General features: G+C 45.4%; 1 protein-coding gene across 2 annotated transcripts in view; it reads left to right on the plus strand.

Annotated features, from left to right (window-relative positions):
* Positions 1 to 16713, plus strand: part of Acoxl (acyl-CoA oxidase-like) — a 305604-nt gene that overhangs the window by 249713 nt on the left and 39178 nt on the right. For both annotated transcript variants that reach the window (NM_001106508.2, NM_001415677.1), the window contains 1 exon segment: positions 4883 to 4953. In NM_001106508.2, the coding sequence (NP_001099978.1) occupies positions 4883 to 4953 (71 nt within the window).

The following is a 16713-nucleotide window of genomic DNA, read 5'->3' on the forward strand; positions in this document are numbered from 1 at the left end:
AGATTATGCTGGTTTAGGAAAGTGGTGGTTTTAGGTCTCTTCCAAGATCTATGACTTTGCTAGCCCTGGGTAACCAGCTGGCTTCCCATATCAGATATGATTTTCCTCTTGTTGAATGGGTCATACGTCCATCTGGAGAGCTGTTGGTTATTGGCGAGGCATGTGTGTCACTACTGTGCCCTGGAGTTATCACATTGGATTGACTATAGTTATGTCTCATAAATGTTAAAGCTGGATGGGGTTGTTGGTTGTTCCCCTCCTTTGGAAGCTTTCATGGTGTCTTCTGGTCCCATGAAAACCCATCCTCAGGGAAGAGAATCAGGTCAGTTCCAACTCAGGGACATCTGGGCCCTGTGTCTGAAATGCCTAGTGTCTATAGATTTACCTCCTACCTCTGGGGGACAACCAAGGACAATAGCAATAGTCTATAATGTTTTGAGACTCTCATGGACAACCATAACCAGCAGCTCAGAAGAGGGCTTTTCATGCCTGACGTGAGAGTTTCTGTTAGATGGTCTTTGGCTCTTGGAGAGAACATTTGTCAGGCCAGATGGAAATTTTTCATTTGAACTATATATGTATATTTATACAACTCAGGATTTTCAGTTACTTTTAGGTAGATAGTTAATATGATTCCTTTTGACCTTTGTCAGACAGCTTTACTGCTCTTCTACCTTCCTTCTTCTATAGTTACCTTCCTCTTCCCCAATTAACCTCCCCTTTTCCATTTTCCTGATCAGATCATGTGTATTCTCCTTTTCTCCTCTCTATTGCTCCCCCCAGTCCCCACCATGTCAATGGTACCTTATTTTCTTGAATTTTGCCATTACTCCAGGCTGTGCATGCACATCTGAAGATTAGGACCTAGGAGCTCCAGATGAGAGAATACATGTGATGTTTGTCTGTCTGGGTCTGGGTTACCTCAGTCAATGTGTTCTTTTCTAGTTCCACCAATGTACTCACCAGGGTTAATGATTTCAATTCTCTTTACTGCTGAGTAGTACTCTAGAGTCTGTGTGCATTTTCATTTACCGCTCACCTGGTTAAGGCTGTTAGGTTCTTTCCATCTCCTAACTAATGTGAACAGAGCAGCAATGTATAAGGCTGAGCAGGTATCTGTGGCATCCTTTGTGCACACGCCCAAGAGTGACACATCTGGGTCACATGGTAAGCTGGCTGCTCAAAATCACTAAAAAGGCAACAGGAATTTGCCCTCCCTGGTTTGAAAATAAGCGTCTACCCCTTTGTTCCTCACCATGTGATTTAAAAATTATACCTTGTATAGTAAACTGCCAAGATCTGTGCCAGCCTTCTGAGCTGAATGTAAGTAAACATGTAGTGGAGGGGGAGAAGGACAAAGGGAGGGGACAGAGAGTCATCTCAAAATAAGGTTCCCCTTAGTACCTATGTGGATGGAGAGAGTATAAGACAGAGTAGATGGGCTTGTTTTCATTGGCGTCAGATTAAGAATAAGACCTTCGGAAGCCAGGCAGAATTCCTGGAGCTCCTTGGTCACCAGGCTAGCCCAAGCAGTGATCTCCAAGTGTAGGGACAAAAGGAGATCAGTCACAGGACCGGACACCTGACATCAAAGTCTGGCTGCAACATGTATATACACACTCATGTATGCATGCGCATAGGCACACACAGACATACATGTGTGCATGTACAAATTCCTACACTCAAATTCATACATTCAAAGTCTTTTTTAAAAAAAGATTAAGACCTTCTACACCATCAATAAAAATAGATGTTGCACAAACTCTTGTCTTGCCATGGCAATTCTGGATACGATGTTAGATTTAAAAAAGTACCACCCCATAGGGTACTGTAAATTTAGAAATATTTGCAAGGAACACTCACTTAAACATGAGTTTTAAAGGGCAGCATATTCTAGTCTCCAAAACATTTAGCAAATAACCTTTGAGTTCACATGAGCCACCCACACAAAAACCAAAATGAACTACACAGAAAAAAAAATTGCAAAAGCAACTGTCTGTTGACAACCAGATTTTCTTTCAGCCCTCGAGTTCTGGTCTATAAATAATCTGTGTGTTTCGAGTCTGACCATTGTCTTCAGAGGCCCCTCCTGACATATTCTCAGTTCAGGGTGTCTTAAAACAAATATTAAATGTGTAAATCATGGAAACTATTATGTTTTTAGAGGAGAGCTGTTGGAGATATGTGCTTTTCAGATACCCAAAGTGTCAAAATTAAACATTAAGATGATGTATTCTTTCTGTGGAGCATCTGTTTATCTTTGGTGAGATCTCGAGCTTGATAAATCACCAGAGATAAAAACTTCATTTTTAACTTATCATAGATCCCCAAATGCCAAGAGGAAAAATAGTGCTGAGCCTTCTCTCTGTGAATTTACCTCTCTCCCTGCTGATGACTTACAGGGGTTTGTTTGCAGAGAAAACACAAGGCCCTGTTGACTGTCGAAATGATGACTTTTGCTCAGAAACCTGAGAACCGAAGGGGAAAAAAGGAAGCATGCGTTGTCAGACTTGATAATTTAACTCGGTTTAATATCTGCTTAAAGTGGCATGGGGTGTTAAAGTGACCACAAGGTAGTTCAGAGCGAGGTCTTAAGAACACTTGAGTTTTTATTTTTCAGTTTGTGTGTGTGGGCGTGTTTCTGTGTCAGTGTGTACCTCGTGTGTGCAGGTGTCTGGAGAGAACTCAGGTGTCAGATCTCTGGAGCTGGTGTTACAGATGGGTGTGAATCATCAGGTATAGATGCTGGGAGCTGAACTTGGGTTGTCTACAGTAGCAGCGAGGACTTTTAACTGACGAGTTCCACCCCTTAAAGTGAAGTTTTTATTACCAGAATTTTACCTTCCTCTGTTGACATTTAAAACCTCTGAACAGGCTTAACAGAGTGGGTATTGAATACTTGACAGGGATATGATTTTTAGATCAATCCAAGTAACTGATGAAGGTATCTCAGAAGATATAGACAGATGGACAGACAGACAGATAGATAATATATATTATTCTCATCTCATACACATGGTTTTGTAGTACATCAAAATCACTCCAACACTCTCTCTTAATTGGCAATCTGTCTAATCAAGAAATCCCCACAGATTTTATATGTACATATGGATATTGTTATATGGATATTCTTCTGAATCCAAGAGGACCACACAAAGAACGTGTGGCAATGGCTCTGTGGGAAAAGGTCCCCTGCTGCAGTGGTGCCCCAGTGGCTCGCCTGGCCCTTATGCCACTGTTCTCCAGCCCTGAGCAGGTTGAGACAAATTTAATTGTGTGCCAACCTACTCTAGGCCATGGGGGCATAGTTGAGTTTTTCCTGATAACTGCCACAAAGAAGCTGTTCTAAGGAGATAGCTTCTGTCCTAGGCCTCAGAGGTTCCTAAAGTTCCCGTAGCCCGTGACCAATGGCAGCTGTGAGCAGGTGACCTCACTTTGCCTTTCTCTCTCCTCTTGCAAGAAGCATGCAAGTCACGATAAGGAACAAAATCAAGGCATTGCCTCCTGCCATGGGAACATCTAAGATAGCCAGATGTCCTAGAGTTTCAAGTTCCCCACCATTTTCTCAGTCCAATAGCTATACAAAGAGCTAGCCTTTAGAGCAAGAAGCTATTCCACCTGAATTAGTGTCAAAGGGTTGCAGTCCATCCTAGGAGGAAAGAAATGGCAGGCCAAGTCTGTCCATGGGGGCATGAGTGTGTGACAGAAGCCACAACAGACCATGAATTGGAGAGTGGATGGGGGAGAGGCAGGACCAGGAATTATCTTCAAACTCATCCCTAATGGTCTGTCTCCACTAACTAGATGCAAATCCAAACACTTCTAGACTCTTCCAAAATAGCACCTAGGGACAAAGCAGCCAAACAGAGGTCTTGAGGAAACATTTCAGATTGAAATCTCTCGACCCATGCAGGGTTTGTCCAGGTCAGGATGGAGCCTCGTGCAGTGCATTGCTCTGCCCAGTTGGTATGCAGGGTTCCCCTGGGGTAACTGCCAGCAGAGCAGTGGTGAAGGGCAGGTGTATGAACCCAGCACTGAGTGTAGCAGCATGAAGGCAATCTAGACAGGTTAGACAGTAAAGGACCATCCATCCTGTCAAAAGAAGAGGACCGGAGTCCAGGGAAGGCAGGGAATTTTGTTATCAACACCTTCAAAAGTGAAATAACGCAGTCAAAACCACAGGTAGGGAAGAAAGTCTATGTGCTTACTTAGATAAAAGCTGCTGCTCACAAAGCAGGCCTTTGATGAGAGGCTGGCTGTGGATACAGAAAAGAGGAAGGTACTTTATAGAAACTGTAACATGCCCGGCACCAGTAAGGCTAATTTAAATACCCATTAAAGCGTGTTCTGTAAGGCATCTTGTGCTTCCCTTAACCATTCTGTTGGAGAAAGTTGGTTAAGGAAAGATGACCAACTGCCTCTGGGAGAGTCCGGGGCTTGCTTGCATCAACATCTGAGGCCATTATCATGCTCCAACCACACAGTGAATTAATGCTATGGAAATCACATTAATCGCAACCGTGGAAGAGGGTGGTTGAAGGTAGACACCAAAGATACCAAGGTCGTTGGGATTCACTGGAATGGAGTGTGTTTTCTCAGGGTGGCTCATGCAGTGGCTGAACCCAGGACTTTCTGGTGTTTCCTATGGATGCTGGCTGGCTGAGATGGCCTTGTGATCTGCCCAGCTGACTGTGGGAAGTCACGGGCATGGATTTCAGCACTTGTAGTGGGCAAGCAGGGAAGTCTACATGTCTTCAAGCAACCACACCCAACCTGCCATGGGTTTCTGCCATAACCATGAGGTTGTCCTCCACAAGGCGGTGGCTGGCGGAGCTGGCAGTCCCCAGGGAGGCCACTCATCTTTCTGTCTCTTCCCTTCCAGTTGCACTAGAACAGTTCACGCTGGCAGTGAGGCAGTGTCCCAACAGGGAGGACCAGGCTTTGCTAATGAAGGTAGGTTATCAGCTAAATCTTATTTCCTTAAAGCCTCCTAGCATTTTTTTTTTGATTGCCTGGAGGAGAGGTCTGTTTTGTTTTTTTTTTTTTTCTTTTTTTACAAGAGGGAGTAAATTTATCATCTCTGAATTTTGTGCTCCACGGGGATATGCTTGTCAGTGGCTGGCAGGAGGCGGCTGGTTAATGAGCACAGCCACAGTCTGTGGAACACAGAAGAAGTGACAGGGAAGTGGGTGTCGACGACTAGCAGGGAGCTCCGTGACTCTCAGTGGACCTGGTTGGTTTTATTTAAACTTATCTGACAGCCTTGGTTCTTTCAGCAGATTTATGAGACTTGGCCAAATTCCACGTCTCCGACTACACTTTTTAATTAAGACAAAGGATCCCACACCTTCCCAGTTGGCCCCGTCCTCCCTTTCCGTCACCAGTGGGAATGCCACACCAATCAGACCACTTGTGTCAACTGCTGAGACAGTCAACTCGTGTCTTAGATTCTTTGTCCTTGAATTGAAAACAAACTCCTTTTCGTCTCAAGGAGCCACCATTTTATTAGAGAGTGCATTGAGGAGAGCTGAAAAAGGTCAGGCAAATGGTCTGTGTGATCGTAATGAAAACTTTGTCTGAAGGCAAAAAGCAGCTCACAAGTGTAGAGACACACGCACATTTCCACTGATGACTAAGCCTCCTGTTTTCACCTAGAAATGTACACACTGGCCTTGAGCACCAGTGTTTCCATGATGTCATTTCCATCCTTTGCCTTCAGGAAACCATGTATACCAGGAGTTGCATTTCTTTACCTAAATACAGTTTCTTTACCAGGTGTCTTCTGACTTGAGAAATGGGTGGGAAAAAAAATAGGATGTCACTCTAAGGGATTTTCAATTCATTTGCCTAAGGCATGATATTTTTGGTCTGTCTATTTTTTGTTTTGTTTTGGCTTTTTTAACTTTCAATGGTGTCTATTTTATAATAAGGAAGGCCTGCTGATTCCAAGTGTTGGGTTGATCTGGGAAGCCCAGTTCATCGGACTCCAGGGTGTGTGAGACCTGACAGACTCAAGCACATGAGATCTCTTGGTAGTCTGAGGTCTCCCACACTGGTTTTCATTCCCTGCCCCGAGCTCTATTCCTCAGCCTGTCCTTCCAAGTACTGGTTGATTTCCTTTGACCCTGAAGCAGCCCTGGGTCACAGATACTCACAGTTCAAGACAGAACCTTTGTTTTCCTCCTTCAAATTCTGTCTGGCATCTTCTCTTTCTCCTCTCCTCTACACCCCGACCCCTGTTCAGGGGGAAAGACTCCTGGGTTCCACTCCATCCTGCAAGAGAGCCTCACAGAAGCTTATGTGGACATCTCAGAGGCAGTGTGTTTCAGAGAACAGAGCCACTAAGCTCAGGAGCCCACGCCACCCAGCTACTTCTAGTTGCCCTTGTGGTTATATGTCTGAGCCCCTCTCTGGATTTCTTCTGGTCTAAGGCAAGTATGTGAAAACAGAAGCTACCTGAAGGCCCCTCCTCCCGAGCTGCCTTCTGTCGCCTTTCCTGGCTGCACCAGGAGAGAAGGCTCCTTTCGTCCACTGGGTTAGAAACAAACATTTGGACTTGGAGGAAGATGGAGCTTTCCCAAGATGTTCTGGAATGTGTGTACCTCTCAGGATTTTGTGTTTTCCCTGATGTTTCTTCAGACTGTATGACCACAGTAACTGAGAGAGTTGTCTGTGGGAGTTTTTACAGTATCTTTTGAGATATTCGAGCAGGCCTCATCAAAGAAGTTTCACTGAACAAAAATGTGTGCTCTGTTCATATCTACCAAAACTACTTTGTAATTTTTTTTCAAGAGATTGAGGTTTCTTTCATGTCACCTATGAGAGGCCACCATGTGGGCGTGACAGGAATGTGTAGGGTTTTTTGTGGATATGTATAAAAGAGTGTAGGAGAACAGTAGATCATTTTGAACACTCTTAGTCAGCTGACCATTCTGTGTTCACTTTAGTGTATTTGGAGTTTATATGTAGTAAATTTCTTTTGTGTGCATGTGAATGTACATGTGTGTGTGCATGCGTGTGTGTATGTGTGTGTGTGTGTGTAGTTATTTCAACAATGTATTTTGATCATATTCATCTCCTTCCCCCAACTCCTCCAAGACCCATCCCCCTTCCCAGCAGCTGTCAATTGTCAATAGCTCCTTTGCCAGGGATGGGACTTTGTGCCCAACTCCCCTCTCCACACTGGGATTTAGTCTGGGTTTGCACAAGTCTTTTGCATGCTGTCACAACAACTATAGTTCACATGTGCAGCTGTCCTGCTGTGTCCAGAAGATACCGCTTTGTTGCAGTCATCCATTTTCTGGCTCTTATAATCTTACTATCCATTTTCTGGCTCTTATAATCTTACTATAACCTCTGCTACAATGATCTCTCTCAGCCTTGAAAGGAGGCAGTGTATTATAAATGTTCCATTCAGGGCCGAGCATTCCAAAGTCTCTAATTCTCTGCACTTTGGCCAATTGTGGGTCTGTGTTGATCACCATCTGTGGTGAAATAGAAGCTTCTGTTATGAAGGTTGAGGAGTCATTGACCTATATGTTTAAGGATAAGTCACTAGGAGTCAATTTAATACTATGTCCACTTAGAGACTAATAATATAGGATTCCCACCTAGTACCTGTGACCTATGTTTCAACACATGGATCAGAGCTTAAACCCAATGAGGAAGTGGCTGGTTACTTAGATATTCCTGCCACTGTTGCGTGTCTCGCCAAGTTGATCTTCGCTGTAGCTCACAAAATTCACAGCTGGATAACACTGATGACTACTTTTCTCCTCTAATAGTATATATAAAACTTGTCAGAATGATGGAATCTAGCCAGTGAGATGAAGCATCCAGTTAGCACCAGGCTGATTTTTTCATATTCATATTCATAAATGTGGTTGGTATCTCCAGCAATAGGGTCTTACTGCAGCTCCTGGAGTGTGGCCAAGAGCACTGACCTACACTACTTAAGGTCTATGGGGCCTCATGGGCCAACAACTCCAAACAAAAGAAGCAGCTCACCCTTGGCACTGGGTTTTTATTTATTAGGCTATGTATCTAGTAAAGACATTGTCATCCTGTTTTAGATTAATTCTAATATATATTCTTTGAAAGGTCCTTAGAGTCATTTATCCTTCCACATATGCCCTCCTCTACCCTGCTCTCTCTTCTCCCTCCATGATTTAACACTTCCTATTCATTATTCACTTTTATAAATTTCAATTTTTGATTTCTTCTTACAATAATTTCTTGGGATCCAAACAACAACAACAAAAAAAACCTAACATGTACTTGTCAAGGTAGGCCATGACCAAGAAGCTGATGTTCCCAGGACAATGCTCATTGACTGCACGTGGAATGTACTGACCCTTGTTGGGAAACTCGAGTCTTAATTTATGGTAGTGGAGGAGTACATCTTCAACACATGCACAGGGGGCAGGGGTAGGCCAAGTATGACATTCCATTTCCATGCACATTGTTGACTCCTACTGCGTCAAACATTACTGAAACCAGAGGACGGGCGCTTTAGTGGAACCTGTGAAGGTGTTCTATGTATGGACCTCCAAGAAGATAGAAGATATGAGCAGAGAGAGGCATAGAGTACATTGAACTCAGATAGCCCTGGAAGATCGGAAGTGGCAGAACTCAAGATGGTAGAAGCCAAAGCCTTCGTCTAGATCAGAATGAGCAAAAGTTGTCAGAAGGTGTGGCTTCTGGAGCCTTTGGCATCTCCCTAATGCAACCACCAGGGCAATAGGACCGACAGAGAAGCCCTGCTTCTAATGCCTCCTCCTCCCCAGCACCTTAAGAGCCCATACAGGAAGCCAGGCGTTGATGGAGTCACAAGACACGCTACAGTCTCACACCTCACACCGCCATGAATGCCGCCATGTTTTCCCAACCACAAGGAACTGAAACCTCTGGAAACCACAAGGCATAAGCCTTCTCTCTCTTAAATTGTTTCTGTGGGGTATTTCAGTCACAGCTTTGTATAAGTAACTAATACCCTCTCTCAATCAAATAGCCCTCCCTTGCCTCTCCAGCTTCTTTCTCAGGGCCTTTGAAGACTCTTCAGTCCCCATTCCCACCAGGTTCATCCTGACACTTTTGAAACTCACATGTCTATGGAGGGAGACAGGCTACTGATGGTCACTGTCCAGATAACACTGCATTTGGGCCATCATATCCCAGTCTGACAGTTACTCCTCCTCACTTTGCTCCTGCAGCTCTTGCTCTTAACTCTTATGCATCTAATAGGCAACATTTGCTTTCTGTTTGGGAAGTCAGGAGCCTCCCTGTGACTAAAATGTCTTAAGGCCTTCACTTTCTAGGCTCCCACGCCTCCCTTTGATAAGGTAGAAAAGTCAGTAGCATGCTCATGGGACAGTGGCTCTACCAGGGAGCTGTCACTGTCCCCAGCTCAGATGACAAGAGCAAGTGTAAGGGACACATGGCTTATGCCACCCCTGAAGCAAGACAGTAGAAGCAAGGCACTCCCCAGTCAGTGAGTACCTAGAATAAAGCCTCCAGCTTGGACCTGGCTCAGTTTCCCTACCTAAGGCTAGGACACCTTGTGAGGGTGAAGGATAGACCTTTCCGTAGATAGAACCTTACATCGCTGCACATGGCCCATAGGGAACAGTAAAAAGAATGAAACTGTCTGTGAAGATAAGTAAATAAACAAACCAACAGGAAGCCAGCAGCCTTCCACCTCTGCTCCCAAACCGCATATCTTTGGTAGGGCTGCCTGGGAACCAGCAGCCATGGTGTGCTGGCTGGGAGCAGAGCTGTCTTGTGGTGGGATGGTGATGGTGTGTCTTAAGGAGACATGATGAACATCTCTCCTGTTTCCCATCCACCTGGCAGCGTATGCGGGGGCCAAGGCAGATGGTGGACACAGCTGTCAGGTGTGATGCCTGGGCCGTGCAAACCCACAGAGATCACGGTGAGTTTGCAAGGCCAAATGCCCCTGGAGGCTTCTTTAGCACCATACCACCCACAGAGCATTAATGCTGCCCCAGATACAAAGAGGAACCTGGGCAGATATGAAGAGAGCCTCCCCCTCTCACACGTTCTCCTGCCACTAAGTCTGGTCAGATGCAACTGTTTCTCCGTCTACCTGAGTTTAAGAGAACAGAGATGCTAGAGCCTTTCTTCAAACTAAAAATCTCCTAACAACAGACACAAAACGACCCTTTGGCCTTCCACATTTACCGAGCCAATCTCTTCCAGAAGCAGGCATTTTCTCCTAGCCTGGTGGAGAAAAGGGCTGTGAGGAATAAGGGCTTTTCCCAGGAACACAACGCTTGTGCCTTCGCTTAGAAGGGGCTGTGCTGAGGAGAAAGGAAATTTTCCACCTCACAGCTCCACTGCTCTGCCCCCCTCCCGAAAGTTCAGAAGAGCCCAGCAAGCCGGTTGTCTAGTGTCTCTTAAATTGTCATTGTCACAAAGATTCTTTCTGCTTCACTTCTCTCTAAGCTCCCCATCCCCCACGCTGCCTGACCGGAGAGGAACGTCTGAGCCATTCAGCATCCAGTGTGGGGCACAGAGCTGAGCCTCCACACAGGTGCCCTTTGTGTCCCTTTGTGCTTAGAGGAGACCTTTGGTTCCCAAAGGGTACTCACCAAGGCAACTGAGTCTCTGAGCAGAGCTCTCAGTGGGGACTGTCCCGCCCTGACAGGCTTCTGGCAAGCAGCAATTTACGCCTGTCAAGTGGGCGAGGTGGGTTTTTCCCTCTTTCCTGCACTCTAACTGCTCTCTCTTCCTTTTCTCAATGTGTGTAGGAGGTAGCCAGTTTAAGAACCAAACCTAGCAACCAATGGTTAATTGCAAACACCTCTCCTCTGCGCTGGGCCAAATACAATGCCCTTTCTTCTGCAGGTGGCCCTTTTCAGGCCCAAAGACTCCATCCTTAGTCTCTGGTCAGCAAAAGTTTCCCCTTGCCTCTCAAGCCAGGGCCCTTTAGGGGTTGTTGCACAGGCTCCGTGCCCCACCTATGCCCAAGACCACCAGTCAGTCGGTTATCTGGGCTGGTCATGGGATTGAGCCTCCCACACAGGAAGAAATGAGCTCTCATCTGAAGCTTGACTGCCTGTCCAGGATGGAGACTACCGGCCCGTGTTCTGAATCCTGACCATGCCAATGACTGGTGGAGGCCAGCCTTCAGCCACTGTTCTGTTCCCATGATCTTCTTCTTGCAACCAAGGGCCCACAGACAAGAATGCATGAATGACCACAGCAATCCTAGGAAATGTTATGTAACAAAAGTTGACTGGGTTCCTGTTATGTAGCTGTTAAAGTTCTGTGTCTGGCTCCTTTGCAAAATCTCTACTCCATGCTTGTGCACATCAGAAGGGAAATAGATAGCCATGATATAAAACTCACTGTTTTATAAAACATGACTTCCAGAAAGAAATGCTTTTCTCTCCTTCTTGTGTCTCTATGACACTGGAAGGTTCCCCTTCATCACACTGGAGGGCTTCTCACAACTAACTGAGTGTGACAAAATTCTGCAGGGATCTGCTTAAACCACTCCTCCAAATCTCATCCCAGTGTAATTTTAATTCTGGAAATAATCTCTAGTATGGAGAACTGGGCTTTTAGCTTGTAGGACTTTTAAACGCAAGGACTAATGTCGGACTATGGGACCCGGTGACGAGCAGGCAGAAGAGTCATTTCCTTGGTCTTTGGACATATTCGCTACAATCCCACTTCTAAAGCACCTGTGGGAGCCTGTTATACACCAGGCTCTGTGGTGGGCACTGGGGGTACACATGTCAGTAAGACAGCTACTTTTGTATAGACCTCGGTGAATAGAGACATCACTGCATCCAAGTATGCAAACACCCTGGAATACCTCAAGCCCTGAGGAGGGTAGTTGACCACAGGGGAGCACTCAGCTAGACTCCAAGTCAGCATGGATTTAGGGAGGACTCCTCAGAGGAGGAGGCACCGACGCGTGCCTTGGAAGCTGATACACAACAGGGATTCTGACAACGGCTGCCCCAGAAGAGGGAGTCCTGAATATTCTGTTCCGATCTGCGTATTTTCCCACCTGACCCTGAGGTGACTTTACACAGCCTTTAGTGTTCCTTCCTTGGCCAGGAAAAACTGGCTTTCTTGAGTGGATATCAAGACAGGTGTTGTGGGAGAGAATCTAACAAAAGCTGGCATGAATAGTCACCCTAGAATTGTTCTGAGAGTCAAGCCTCTAAGCCAGAAGTCAGGGGAAGAGAGGAAGGGACCTGAGTACTCTGGGGAGAAGGGGAGAAGGGTCTTGTCTTATAACAAGGGGTCTGCTCTGCTGTGGGATTCCACACTCCAACCGACTCCTCGCAAAGCTCTCTGCTTTAAGAGAAAGGGGCTGGTGTCATTCTGCCGATGCCGTTGTGTATGAACATCATCAGGCTGACAATGTCCTTTGTCACCCAGGGGACATCTAACCAGCCCCTGTTAGACTGTTAAACGTTTAAATCAATAGCTAAGCAGAAAAGCAGCTAGGTGACAGAAGTCCTCATGTTTGAAAATTCAGCAAGCTGCTCCTCCAAGTGTGGTACACTCAACTCTCTGGGGACCTCCCCGCGCATGCCAGGCGCAGGGCCTGTGATGATTAGGCCTCCTGGTGTACTTCGTCCCCCATTTCCTCTCTACACAGATGTACAGACTAGATTTCCTTTCAGGCTGCAACTCTAGAAGACAGGGCAAGAAGAAGGCGATGACTTGGAACAAAAATATGAGAGGTGTTTGGTGGGAAACACATAGAGAAAGCAGAGAGACACGTTTGGCTCTAAGAGACAAGGTTGTGTATTGGGGGAAGAGAGCCTGGCGGACACTGGCCATCTCACCAGCACTGTGGATCCAGCCTAGAAGACAGTCACACGGCTGTCCTGTGTCTAGAAGAACACAGATTTCCCAGAAGACAGCCAAGGGGACATCAGTGCTACCATTATGGTAAAAAGTCACACTGGGTGGCTGACAAGGCGGTAAACCCCGGCACCCACGGGAGACAGCTCTCCACCAGTCACATCTGCACCCTGAGTAATAACAGGAATTGTTTGAGAGCTTCTGCTCTCTACACCGGATGGACTCTTCCTTTTGTCCTTACTAAATTTTAGTTGCTTAAATTTGGTTGGTGTTATAATGTTTAAATTTCCATTAAATTAAAAAAAAAAACACCAGGATATCAGCTATAGTACGTGGTGGGAAGGATGAAGGACTAGTTAGATCTCATGCTTTCTTTTTCCAGAATCTAGGCAGGCAGTAAAGAGAAGAAAAAAAGAGGGAGAGAAGGAGGGAGGGAGGGAGGAAGGGAGGGAGGTAGGGAGAAAGGGAGGAACATAGGAAGGAAAGAAAGTGAATTTTTATTTTATTTTAATCTCCACCTCCCATAAGACAAGGCTTCTTTGTATATAGCTCTGGCTGTCTTGGAACTCGCCTGGCCTGGAACACACAGAGATCTGCCTGCTTCTGCCTTCTGAGTGTTGGGATTAAAAGTGCACACCACCACCACCCATCAAAATGGATTATATTTCGACTAAAATATCAGGGGGAAAATAGTACGAATGAAGGCACCAGCTAAGCAACCGCTGTCCCTTCTCAACGTCTCCTGCCATCTTTCCAACTCTGAGAAAGCCTTTCTTCCTTTCTTGTTCCTTCTGGACTGTCAAGGATTGAATGGGATCAAGGTGACTTCTGTATTCTGAAGCCTGTGCCATATGGGAAGGCAGCTAGGAACAGCCCATCCACAGCTGTCTGGTCAATACATTACATTCCAGAAGGGCTTTTTACAGAGCTGAGAGCACTAAATGCTAAGACTGGGAGCAATTACGTGTGCAAGACTGGCTTGCCTTTCCAAGTAGAAGACCCAGCTTATGTAAAAAAAAAAATCAGACTTATTCATGGCTATTATTTCTGTTAAATGTAATAAGTCACTTAAAAATAGACATGGGAAGACAGACAAACTGGGAGCCCCGGGCCCCAGGCGTGGAGTGCACACGTGGAGCCCTCTGCTTTCTCAGGAAGTTTCATATCCCAGAGTTGCTGAAAACGAAGTAGAAAGAAAGGTAACTCAGAAACTGGAAAAGGCTACCATATACTGCCACAGCGGCATAAGGAAGAAGAAAAGGAGGAAGAAAAGGAGGGAGAGGAGGAAGAAGGGAAAGAGAAGGGGGAAGGGGAGAAGGGGGAAGAGGAGGAAGAGGCAAGAGAGGAGGAGAAAGAGAAGAAAGGCCTGCTTACTAAAAGGTCTGAGGTGAAGTCAGTCTATAAAGAGAATGCCTTTGTTTCTGGAAGCCAGCGCAATAAGACAAGACACAAGAATATAAGCTGGAACCTCTTATACAAGAAAGAAGAAAAGCAAACACTGACTTACGTGTGGCAGGCTTGCTTACCTGTTTAAAAAACCCTAGCAGTTGGTCCAAACTGGCAGCCACATGCTACATGTGACCTGGGATAGCTATGAATATACCCAGTGCAGAACAGTAAACTTAGGTTAAATGTATATACACATATATATATACATATACATATACATATATATACATATATACACATATATACATATATCACCCTTCTCAGGTATAAACTTTGTAGATGATGATATTGTGTCACAATGTCAAGTGGTTGGACACACCATTAAGGGATCTCAAAACAAGAAACAAGGGGCAAAAGAAGAAAGAAAGAAATTAATTCCTGGAACTTAAATCAGAGTTCACCAAAGTTATAGATATAAGGCCAACATGAAAATATTGATATTATATTTGAAGGCTAGCAATGAACACCTGGACATTGAAGTTCTTTAGATACCATGTACAATATCAACCTTTTTTTTTAAAAAAAAAAAGCCACAGTACCCAGTAATAAATCTACAATGATACGTGTGGGGCTTGAATGTGGGAGAGTGATCTGAAATGCTGAAGAAGCAAATCAAAGCTGACCTACATTATTGGAGAGACTCATCAGCTAGAGGTTTCTACGAAGTAAATGTATAAGTTCTTTTTATCGTGATATTCAGGTTTAAAATCTCTTATCGCTGGGTACAAAATCATCCTGAGATTTTTAGGTAATGAAAAGTACCTAGAGGAACCTAAAAGATCATGAGAAGAAAATGAAGTGGGAGGCATCAGCCAGAACAGTTTCAACTATGGTGATTGGAGTCATCAGAACTCCGCCGCTCGTAGTTTTGTAGGTGCACAAGCATATGGCTCAGTGGTTCATGCCTCGAGGGGAGATGCAGAAATACGTGCACAAACAGGGCCTCCTGGCCTTTTGAACTGGCAACAGCAAACCCAACAGAAGAAAGACAGCCTCTTCAACAGACTGCAGTAATTGGGCACTCATAGAGGAGATAAGGGAGAAGCCAGATATGGTGTAGAACTGGGGATGACAGTAAGTTAAGTCGGGATCACTCTGATTCAGGAAGAAGAGCCTGACTGAGTGGGGCGCTTATCCACAAGTCTCCAGTTTCAATGCATGCAGTAGGGGTGTGATTCCCTGCCACTGTGGGAGTCAGCTTTCTGTGACTGTAACAAATACCCAGACTAAGCAACTTATATAGAAAAAAGGTTAGGGGCTATAGTGGTGCAGGCCTGTCATCCTGAAAGCTGAGGATATAGCTCAGTGGTAATATTCCCAACACCACAAAATGAAAGGGGAGAAAAGAGGTTAAAGCTCTATTTTGGCTCATGGTTTCAAAGGGTTTGGTCTAGGATTAGGTGGCTGCCTGCTTTTGTGTGCCTGGTTTGGGAAGCTGAGTAGTAGAACAAAGCTGTTCTTTTTTTGAGCTAGGATGATAGGACAGACAAAGAGTCTGGCCCCCAGTGCTAGGATGGGCAGAAGAGCCTGGCTCCCAGTATTCTTTCAAGGGTTTGTGCCAATGATCAAAAAATGTACCACTATGCCCTACTTCTTAAAGGTTCCAAGTTGGAGATAAAACCTCTAAGAAACAGGCCTTTGGTGGACATTTAAGACCTAGACTGTCTCAACCAGCCAGCACAGTATGCTATGCAGGAGCCCCTGGGGTGTAGCCTAGCATGCATGGCTAGCTTGCTGAATTTGCTCTACATGATAAAATCTACAAGATGAAGAGTGAGTTTGCCAGAGTATGGCAACCACAGGCCAACTGTGTGACGCCAGGTTGCATGAGAACCATCTTCCTGTCATCCTCACTTGCTGCTTGGACCAGGCAGTGCTCTGGTCTCCCCGATGTGCCTGACTCCTCTCATCTCCCTTTTGTTTGTTGATCTTGTTTCCTGTGCTTTTCATTTTCTGTCATCTGGAGACCAGGATGCATTTGCATCCAGGCCTGTCAGTAAGGCAGAGAGCAGGCTGTTCTGGGGCTGTCCCTGCCTTTTGTCAACTCCTGTGTGTGTTTGATCCACCATGACACCAGCATGTGGCCCGTCCTAAAGAGAAGTCACCTCTATTACAGAACATGGTGCTAAAGACAGAACCAGCCAAAGAGCCACAGGAAACTCTGTCCCCACCTCCCACTCCTAGAACATTAAGATTGCTACTGGGTTGGGTTTTTTAAGTAGAGACACATCTCCAAATAGTTTGGAAGCTTAACTTTAATTATGAACAAGTTCCTCAGATGGTCAAATAAAAGAAGACTAAAATGGACACCACACTGTCTTCCCTGCTTTGGGGTTAAAAATGATTAAGGCCGCCTTACCTGAGCTCACAGCTGAGATCTGGAGGAGACTCAACAGGGAGTTTGAAGGCTCAGAG

The sequence above is a fragment of the Rattus norvegicus genome, chromosome 3, assembly GCF_021556685.1.
Source record: "Rattus norvegicus strain SHRSP/BbbUtx chromosome 3, alternate assembly SHRSP_T2T, whole genome shotgun sequence".
NCBI classification, from domain to species: domain Eukaryota; kingdom Metazoa; phylum Chordata; class Mammalia; order Rodentia; family Muridae; genus Rattus; species Rattus norvegicus.